This window comes from Nerophis lumbriciformis, linkage group LG33, assembly GCF_033978685.3.
Source record: "Nerophis lumbriciformis linkage group LG33, RoL_Nlum_v2.1, whole genome shotgun sequence".
In the NCBI taxonomy this organism is placed as follows: Eukaryota; Metazoa; Chordata; class Actinopteri; order Syngnathiformes; family Syngnathidae; genus Nerophis; species Nerophis lumbriciformis.
The window spans coordinates 10,746,251-10,757,500 of NC_084580.2; the positions used below are offsets into that span (position 1 = coordinate 10,746,251).

General features: G+C 40.6%; 1 protein-coding gene across 1 annotated transcript in view; it reads left to right on the forward strand.

Moving 5' to 3' along the window:
* Positions 1–6,442: 6,442 nt before the first annotated feature.
* The window catches only part of selenop (selenoprotein P), a 15,113-nt gene continuing 10,305 nt past the window's right edge, over positions 6,443–11,250 (forward strand). Inside the window, exons 1-2 of the mRNA XM_061928924.2 lie at positions 6,443–6,605; positions 6,862–7,093. Of these exons, the coding sequence (XP_061784908.1) occupies positions 6,891–7,093 (203 nt within the window). The 5' untranslated portion in view covers positions 6,443–6,605; positions 6,862–6,890. The remainder of the gene's footprint in view (positions 6,606–6,861; positions 7,094–11,250) is intronic.

The following is an 11,250-nucleotide window of genomic DNA, read 5'->3' on the forward strand; positions in this document are numbered from 1 at the left end:
GCCATCATGGAAAGAAAAAAAATGTAAAAAGAAAAAAAATCTATTAAATTGTTATATATATTCAGTGATTATACTATAAAGTTATTTTCCGTTTAACTTCACCAGTTTTAGATTATTTTTATTCAAAATCGCTGAATGTTCACATTTGCCGTTCAAATACTGAGAAGAGACGGTGCGGTGATCAGCAGCCAGTTGAGGCACGTCACTCAGTTGTGCCTCAACATGGATTGCGACTCGGCTAACTGCTGGCCTGCTGTGCAGTGAGACCGTATTGCTATATGAATTATATTATACATTTCCATAGTTTAGTTAGCTGAGGTATATAATGTACAGTGTATTTTGTCAACAACTGTATGTGTGTAAAGTATTTCTTGTGCTGAGCAATCATAAAACTGCTGCGAAGACGCACTGGCTGAGGCTCGCGTAATCCCGCCTCCTGGTGCCGGTTAATGCACCCCCCGCTGCAGAACGCACCCCCCGACGGGAGCGCCACACCAACCAAAGCCCACACCCAAAACCCTCCACGTGCAAGACCGAATCCACCCAAAAAAAGTCACTTAACAAGAAGCCAAAAAGTGCAAAAACAACAATGCTCGCGCCGGAGGAGCCGTGAACGACTGCAGGGACAACATTAGGTACACCTGCAGACTGCAGCACGGATTTCATATTTAATTCATTCACAACTCCTCCAACACGAACACCACTGTTCCCGCACTTATAAGTAAAGGTAAGACCATAATAACGTTTTTTTTAATTAAATGTGATTTTTTTTGTGTGCTACAGTTTGTATGTGTAAAGTTAAAGTTAAGTTAAAGTACCAATGAGTGTCACACACACACTAGGTGTGGTGAAATGTGTCCTCTGCATTTGACCCATCCCCTTGATCACCCCCTGGGAGGTGAGGGGAGCAGTGGGCAGCAGCGGCGCCGCGCCTGGGAATAATTTTTGGTGATTTAACCCCCAATTCCAACCCTTGATGCTGAGTGCCAAGCAGGGAAGAATGCTGGTATGAGCTTTTAAACATAACCCGTTAACTGCTGCCAATCAAATGGTGAATAAGATACTCTTTAGGGTTCATATGTTTGTAAATCTGACTGTGATGAAGTCAGTGCCTCACCAGCCATCAACCTCACCGCACGTCACTGGTCTATTTAAAGGCTAGAGCAGTGGTTCTTAACCTGGGTTCGATCGAACCCTAGGGGTTCGGTGAGTCGGCCTCAGGGGTTCGGCGGAGGTCAAAACACACCCGACTCATAGTGTAAATACAAACTTCTCTCCCTATCGGCGTATTACGGATACGGCAACAGCTGACTGGTTTGCAGGTGTGTAGTTTGTTGTGAGTTTATGCACTTTGTTGGTTTTGTTGTTTGAACAAGGTGATGTCCATGCACGGTTCATTTTATGCACCAGTAAAAAAAACATGGTAACACTTTAGTATGGGGAACATATTCACCATTAATTAGTTGCTTATTAACATGCAAATTAGTAACATATTGGCTCTTAACTAGTCATTATTAAGTACTTAATAATGCCTTATTCGGCATGGCCTTATTATAACCCTAACCCTCTAACCTTGACCCTAACCCTAACCAAATAACTCTAAATCCATCCATCCATCCATCTTCTTCCGCTTATCCGAGGTCGGGTCGCGGGGGCAGCAGCCTAAGCAGGGAAGCCCAGACTTCCCTCTCCCCAGCCACTTTGTCCAGCTCTTCCTGTGGGACCCCGAGGCGTTCCCAGGCCAGCCGGGAGACATAGTCTTCCCAACGTGTCCTGGGTCTTCCCCGTGGCCTCCTACCGGTCGGACGTGCCCTGAACACCTCCCTAGGGAGGCGTTCGGGTGGCTTCCTGACCAGATGCCCGAACCACCTCATCTGGCTCCTCTAGATGTGGAGGAGCAGCGGCTTTACTTTGAGCTCCTCCCGGATGACCCGGAAAAGGGTGGAGTGCCAAATAACTCTAAATTAAGTCTTTATTACTTAGAATATGTTACCCTAGTGTCCAAATAACTCTAAATTAAGTCTTTGTTACTTAGAATACGTTCCCCATACTAAAGTGTTACCAAAAACATATAACTTTGTCTTGAATTTGAAAAAAAAACTACTTTTATTTTTCACTAAAGAAATGCGCATATGAAACTGGTGGGGTTCGGTACCTCCAACAAGGTTAAGAACCACTTGGCTAGAGTATACAAAGGAGTTTTAAGATGGGATTTAAGTCACTCCTCTCTGAGCTGCCACCTTAACGTGGTAGAGGAGTTTGCGTGTCCCAATGATCCTAGGAGCTATGTTGTCCGGGGGCTTCCACGCCCCCTGGTAGGGTCTCCCAAGACAAACTGGTCCTAGGTGAGGGATCAGACAAAGAGCAGCTCGAAGACTTCTATGGGAATGCAAGAACCAAGACTCCAATTTCCCTATCCCGGACGCGAGTCACGGGGCCCCCCTCTGGAGCCAGGCCCGGAGTTGGGGCACGATGGCCGGGCCTGTCCCCATGGGGCCCGGCCGGGCACAGCCTGAAGAGGCAACGTGTGTCCCCCCTCTAATGGGCTCACCACTCATGGGAGGGGCCATAGAGGTCGGGTGCGTTGTGAGCTGGGCGGAGGCCGAAGGCAGGGCACTTGGCGGTCCGATCATCGGTCTACATAAGCTAGTTCTTGGGACGTGGAACGTCACCTCGCTGGGGGGAAAGGAGCCTGAGCTAGTGCGCGAGGTGGAGAAGTTCCGGCTGGATATAGTCAGACTCACTTTGACGCACAGCAAGGGCTCTGGAACCAGTTCTCTCGAGAGGGGCTGGACTCTCTTCCACACCGGCGTTGCACGCAGTGAGAGGCGACGGGCTGGGGTAGCAATATTTGTTGCCCCCCGGCTCAAAGCTTGCCCGTTGGAGTTCAACCCAGTGGACGAGAGGGTAGCCTCCCTTCGCCTTCGGGTGGGGGGACGGGTCCTGACTGTTGTTTGTGCTTACGCCCCAAACAGCAGTTCAGAGTACCCACCCTTTTTGGATACACTCGAGGGAGTACTGGAAAGTGATCCCCCGGGTGATTCCCTCGTTCTACTGGGGGACTTCAACGCTCATGTTGGCAACGACAGTGAAACCTGGAGAGGCGGGATTGGGAAGAATGGCCGCCCGGATCTGAACCCGAGAGGTTCAAAATGTTTGAAAATTGTTATTTATAAGAACTCCGGCTTATTAGTGATTCCCAGAGCCCAAAAAAAGTCTGCGGGCTATAGAGCGTTTTCTATTCGGGCTCCAGTACTATGGAATGCCCTGCCGGTAACAATTACAGATGCTACCTCAGTAGAAGCATTTAAGTCCCATCTTAAAACTCATTTGTATACTCTAGCCTTTAAATAGACCCCCCTTTTAGACCAGTTGATCTGCCGTTTCTTTTCTTTTCTCCTCTGCTCCCCTCTTCCTTGTGGAGGGGGTGGGGCACAGGTCCGGTGGCCATGGATGAAGTGCTGGCTGTCCAGAGTCGGGACCCGGGGTGGACCTCTCGTCTGTGCATCGGCTGGGAACATCTCTGCGCTGCTGACCCGTCTCCGCTCGGGATGGTGTCCTGCTGGCCCCACTATGGACTGGACTCTTACTATTATGTTAGATCCACTATGGACTGGACTCTCACAATATTATGTCAGACCCACTCGACATCCATTGCGTTCGGTCTCCCCTAGAGGGCGGGGGGGTTACCCACACATGCGGTCCTCTCCAAGGTTTCTCATAGTCATTCACATCGACGTCCCACTGGGGTGAGTTTTTCCTTGCCCTTATGTGGGCTTTGTACCGAGGATGTCGTTGTGGCTTGTGCAGCCCTTTGAGACACTTGTGATTTAGGGCTGTATAAATAAACATTGATTGATTGATTGATATTTGAAATTTTGGTCTTTCAATGTTTTGGGTTGCCGACCCCTGGTTTAAGACAATGATAGCCACTAAAAAGGGTGGTAATAATGTAGTACTACTTCAAACCTCAAGAGGTGATAGTGAGTCACATCAATCTTTACCCATTGAAACCAGCGTTATTTGAAGCTCTCTAAATGTGCCTTTTCCCGAATGTTACATTTAAAAGGGTTGACGTTGGCCTGTGTGCTGACAGGCGTTGTCAATGAGTTACACCGACAGTTGCCGGAATCATCCGGTTCTGGCAGAACTATCTGGATCAGACGTCACGGTCGCACTTTTTTTTTTTTTTTTGCAATTGATTCATGCTTTGCAACTAAGTATTGGCCAATACTTGCCGTTCAATAGCATGTCTACCTTTTGGCTATAGTGCTTTAGTTCTAGTGGTTATCTTTCCCGTTAGCCTGAATAGTGCTTGTTCAGCAAAAATAATGCTTTTGTTTCCAGACGACTCCTCTGATCTTTGACCCCATGACTTCAACGTCTGTGAACAGCATGACCTTTTTTTTTTTTTGCATAGTTAAAACCGCTTGTCGGGCTAGACTTTGAGCCTTTTTATTGCTTTTTTTTTTTTTTTTTTTTCATTTTATTTCTATTGACATCCAGCATCAGACATTCCTATCCATTACATCATATTCACATACATCATATATCTGTTGTCTGCCTTAAATGTCAAAATATTATTTGTTTGTATCCCATCTATACCACATCCCTCCCCCCCCAAGTAAAAAGAAAGAAACAGCAAAAAAACATAGTATCTACAAATTCATCAATTAAATAAACAAAAAAGAAATAATACATTAATAATAATAATAATAATCAGAAAAAATATATATATACAAACAGACATATATATATATATATATATATATATATATATATATATATATATATATATATATATATATATATATATATATATATATATATATATATATATATATATATATATATATATATATATATATATATATATATATATATATATATATATATATATATATATAAATACACACACATATACATACATATTAGGGCTGTAAATCTTTGGGTGTCCCACGATTCGATTCAAAATCGATTTTTTTTTTATTCAACGCGGTTCTCGATTCAAAAACGATATTTTCCCGATTCAAAACGATTCTCTATTCATTCAATACATAGGATTTCAGTAGGATCTACCCCAGTCTGCTGACATGCAAGCAGAGTAGTAGATTTTTGTAAAAAGCTTTTATAATTGTAAAGGACAATGTTTTATCAACTGATTGCAATAATGTACATTTGTTTTAACTATAAAATGAACCAAAAATAGGACTTATTTTATCTTTGTGAAAATATTGTCAAGCTTATGAGATGCGATGCAAGTGTAAGTCACTGTGACACTATTCTTTTTTTTTAAATTTTTTATAAATGTCTAATGATAATGTCAATGAGGGATTTTTAATCACTGCTATGTTGAAATTGTAACTAATATTGATACTGTTGTTGATAATATTCATTTTTGTTTCACTACTTTTGGTTTGTTCTGTGTCGTGTTTGTGTCTCCTCTCAATTGCTCTGTTTATTGCAGTTCTGAGTGTTGCTGGGTCGGGTTTGGTTTTGGAATTGGATTGTATTGTTATGGTATTTCTTTGTATTGTTTTGTTGGATCGATTTTTCAAAAATGAGAATCGATTCTGAATCGCACAATGTGAGAATCGCGATTCGAATTCGAATCGATTTTTTCCCACACCCCTAATACATTAGGGGTACAATTCTTTAATATGTTTGAGTCAGTATATATATATATATATATATATATATATATATATATATATATATATATATATATATATATATATATATATATAAACATAAATACATATAAACATATAGGGACTAATCTTTTTTTAAAAAAAATTTTAAGCAGTACAATCATTAATTCGAACAATTAAAGTCAGGCTTGTGGAGCGTGACATAATTGACCCAGTTTTCCCTGTATGAAGTAAATTTCTCCAATTTATAATTAATAAAGGCAGTTATCTTCTCCATTTTATATATGTCCATTGTGATTTCCATCCATTGCTTCAAAGTTGGGCTCTCCTGGGATATCCATTACCTGGTAATTTTATTGTTTTTTAAAAATGTTTTTTAATGCTGAGGCAGTAAAAAAAACAAAGAAAACTCTAACATATTACTTTCTTACATAAAATATAAATTTTCACCCTCAAAACGCAGAAAAAAATACCTCAATAAGTGCAAGTTTGCATGCTGAATGGGGTGACTTTGCATTGACTTTGCTCCAAAATATCCTGGCCACTGACCAAAGTTCCAACCTCTGTTTTTTTCCAGTAAACCTCTCTCGCCAAAAAGGCATTGCACAACTTGTTTTGACAAATCTGTGCATCTATTAAACATCAAAATATTAAAGCATTCCTTATCAACTTTAAAGCAGAGTGCATGCATGACAATAAACACCTTCTTATGTAAATTGTGCTGCAAGCCAACAAACATTATTAACCTATAAACTGGTGCTTATATAAAGTTAAAATGAAAAGGGAGGATCAGCAAAAAAAAAAAAAAATCTCTGTGTGACCTTTGTTCCCTTTTGGACTGACAAAAACAGCCACAGTATAAAAAGGAGGGGGAGCGTCTGAGGACAGACTTGTTTTTGTTGAAGGAGCTGCCTGCAACTCAACGCTGTGCAGAGGCAGCCTTCCAACTAACAGGTAAGACTTGACGTAGCAATACAAGCTTTTGTTGCATTAAGTGAGCAATTTGCTTTAATTGTAATTGCATTCATCAGTTTGGGGTTAGAAAAATGTGTAAACTGGGGATGTTTTTAAAAAAAAAAGTTCATGTTTCTTTGGGTGTGCATGTGTGCTCATTATTTGCACAGCAATAACACACTTTTTTTTTTTTTTTTTTACAAAAACAAGTTAGTTTAAACTCGTGTAAGACGTTTGATACGACTGCTCCAAACAGATTGGGGCCGGTGAAGAGGCGCAGGAGGTATGAGGACCTGCCTCAGCCTGCTCCTCGCTCTCTGCCTGCTCCAAGGGGGCGGGGCGGAGAGCGAGGGGGGCGGGCCGCGATGTCAGCCCCCGCCCGGCTGGAAGATCGGGGCGGTGGAGCCCATGAGGGAGGCCATGGGCCGGGTGACGGTGGTGGCCCTCCTGCAGGCTAGCTGACTGTTCTGCTTGGTGCAGGCGTCCAGGTTAGTACTCTTGTCCAAAAAAAAAAAAAAAAGTACCGTATTTTTCGGAGTATAAGTCGCACCTGCCGAAAATGCATAATAAAAAAGGAAAAAAACATATGTAAGTCGCACTGGAGCCCGGCCAAACTATGAAAAAAACTGCGACTTATAGTCCGAAAAATACGGTACTCTTGTCCAAATGTGTGCCCGTTTGGCATGAAATCCACACCAAAAAGCCTTGACATTTATGTACAGCTCGTCCGAAAAATGCATGTAAAAATATGTCAAACAAACCGTCCATAGAAGGGCGGACAGAGAGGAAAAAGTGTGATGATAACCATAGAATCAAAAATGGACTGGTGCTGCGACACAGTTAATGCAACGTCAATTTGACCAAACTGCACTGCAAAAAGTCAGTGTTCAAAAACAAGAAAAAAATATACAAAAATGAGGGGTATTTTACTTGAACTAAGCAAAATTATCTGCCAATAGAACAAGAAAATTCGGCTTGTCAAGACTTTCCAAAACAAGTAAAATTAGCTAACCTCAATGAACCCAAAAATACCTTAAAATAAGTATATTCTCACTAATAACAAGTGCACTTTTCTCAGTAGAAAAAAAAGAGACCTTTTTGCTCAATATGTTGAAAAATATTCCTAAATTAAGTAAATGCTAGTGCCATTATCTTGACATAATGATATGCGCTCGGCATCATGATTTTTTTTTTTCATGCTTGAAGTAAGAAATTATTACTTTAAAAAAGTAGTTTTATACTTGTGAGTGTTAATGACACAGCTTTGCATCAGTTGATATTCTAGTTTCAAGCATTTTTTACTCAATATAGGTCATAAAATCTCAGCAACAAGCTGTAATATCTTACTGAGATCATTTAGGACCAAAACACTTAAAACAAGTAAAACACTCTAACATAAAATTTGCTTAGTGAGAGGAATTATCTTATCAGACAGAAAAGAAGCAAATATCACCCTTATTTGAGATATTTAATCTTACTTACATTTCAGTTTTTGCAGTGTGGTGCCAAAAGGGACAAGTGGTAGGAAATGGATGGATGGATGGATGGTGCCACGTTGAACATACGTGACACTAACTTGAAAGAATGCAGCAACTTTGTATAAGTGGGTTGTTCAGTCCCAGCAGTACTTATAAATCGCCACAAGATGGCAGTATACCGTCATAAAATGCCTCTACCTGTAGGGCGACGAGTTGGAATGTGTTTTTGTCTCATTTTACAGTGCTTAACTTCTTTTTTTTATTATTATATATATATATATATTTTTTTTACATCCGTGACAGTTAAAATGTCAAATAAAACGTGGCTCTTAGGTTGCACTGTAAAAGTTTTTACCAGGATTTCAAAGCAATATTATTTCACAGTAAAATACGGTGTAACATTACAACGAATGACTGTATAAAAATGAAGGTATTCTCATATTTCACAGCAATTATTGATTGATTGAAACTTTTATTAGTAGATTGCACAGTACAGTACATATTCCGTACAATTGACCACTAAATGGTAACACATAAGTTTTTCAACTTGTTTAAGTCGGGGTCCACGTAAATTCAATTCATTATCTGTTGTTTCACAGTAAAACACTGGTTAATAATTGCATTACTTTCACAGTAAATATTTAAAAAGTACAGGCAATTTACTGTAACTCAGGTACAGGTTAGAGTGTCCGCCCTGAGACAGGTAGGTCGTGAGTTCAAACCCCGGCCGAGTGATACCGAAGACTATAAAAATGGGACCCATTGCCTCCGGCTTCAAGGGTTGGAATTGGGGGTTAAATCACCAAAATTATTCCCGAGCGCGGTGTCAGAAAAATTGTATGTAAATTATCAAAAAACCTTCCGTTCTCCGAGTTCCCAGTGAACAGACGGAAGCTGTCTTTGTTGTACCAAGCCAAAGGCTTGTAAAATTCCATTGTGTACATTGGGAGGGGAGGGGTTATCTATTGTGATCCAAGACCTGCCCAAGCTCGATCCAGGACCAGTCCAAGCCCGAGGCATCTTTTTCTTTTGTGTTAATGTGATCGAAAACAATGGCTGTTTACATACACCCCATTTCTTTAGAAACAGCTGTTGTTATGTAAACAGGGAATATCCAAATAAAAGAGGAGACGTGAACCTTTTTCCGTTAGAGCGTGGGTGACACTAAGAGGTTACAGGTCGACACGTTTCTCCTCAAATTGAGCAAAATTGAACCCTGTCTATGTTTATTTCTTTGCTTCTTGTCTCGTTTAATAGATGTCATCAGTGTTTGAACCTGACATGTGGCCAATGCTGCTGCTCACTGCTCCCCTCACCTCGTAGGGGGTGGAAGAAGGGGATGGGTCAAATGCAGAGGGTAATTTCACCACACCTAGTGTGTGTGTGTGACTATCAGTGGTACTCACTTTTAGCAGGGCACTGTAATTCTGCATTCAAATACTGTGATTAACTCGAAAATAACAGCTGTAAAATCACAAGTAATTTCTGTAAATGTTACTGTGAAAGTGATGCAATTAGATACATAGATAGTACTTTATTAATTCCTTTGGGAGAGTTCCCTCAGGAAAATTAAAATTCCAGCAGCAGTGTACAGAATTGAGATATCATTTAAAAAGTAAAAAGTAAATAAGCCACTAAATTGCTGGGAATTTACAATGGAATGTTTTACGAGCACGGCCACTGCTGCTGCTCACTGCTCCCCTCACCTACCAGGGGGTGTAACAAGGGGATAGGTCAAATGCACAGGGTAATTTCACCACACCTAGTGTGTGTGTGTGTGTGTGGCTATCAGTGGTGCTTTAACTTAACTCAGCGTTTCTCAAAGTGTGGGGCGCACCCCTCTTGTGGGGAATAGAGACATGACAGGTGGGGCGCGAGAAACGGGAGGGAATTTCACTTTAATTTTTTTTTTTTTTTTTTAGATTTTTTTTTTTTTACTATGCTTTCATTTTCTATACACACTGTAAATCACTTTGTGATTCTGTCTGTGAAATCCGCTTTATAAATAAATGTAAATTACTTATTTTTCCTGTAGGCTTTACATTTCTAGGTAGGAGCAAAAGTTTGACAGACATAGCAACAGTAACTAATGGGGGCGGGGCTAAGCGGAAAAACTTGACGAGACAAGCGCAGCAAAATGAAAAGCTGTCCCACTGTCAAACGACACAGTTGCGAGACGTATATGCGACATTGCAAGTGATCTTGAGGAACAACTCAGAGACAAATGAAAATAAAGTCGTTTTGCTTTACAAGTGGACGAATATTGCAGTAGCTTAAGCTACTGACAGCAATAAAGACTTCCTGTTCATCGCATACGTCCGCTTTGTGAATGGCGAGTCACTGTGCGAGGATTTGCTGTTTTGCAAATACATCAAAAATAGAGCCTCTGCTGATGAGCTGTTCAAGATAATGGACAGTTTCCTCAAAGAACACGACCTTAAATGGGAAAACTGTGTGGGCTTTTGCTCTGATGGCGCAATGACCATGGCAGGGTCAAGAAACAAGCTGCAGGCTCTAATAAAGAGGGTTGCGCCAAATGCGCATTGGACACACTGTGTCATTCACTGGGAAGCACTCGCGTCAAGGCAGCTCAGCCCCGAACTCAATGAGGTTTTAACAGATGTGAGCGCGGTAAATTTGTTCAAAACACGACCACTGAAAGCACGACTATTCTCTGCACTGTGTGAGGAAATGGGAGCTGATCATACAGCCGTGCTGTTTCACCATACTTGCCAACCTTGAGACCTCCGATTTCGGGAGGTGGGGGGCGCGGTTGGGGGTGGGGGCGTGGTTAAGAGGGGAGGAGTATATTTACAGCTAGAATTCACCAAGTCAAGTATTTCACACACACCCACACACACACATATATATATATATATATATATATATATATATATATATATATATATATATATATATATATAAAAGAAATACTTGACTTTCAGTGAATTCTAGCTATATATATATATATATATATATATATATATATATATATATATATATATATATATATATATATATATATATATATATATATAAATAAGAGAAATACTTGAATTTCAGTGTTCATTTATTTACACATATACACACACATAACACTCATCTACTCATTGTTGAGTTAAGGGTTGAATTGTCCATCCTTGTTCTATTCTCTGTCATTATTTTTC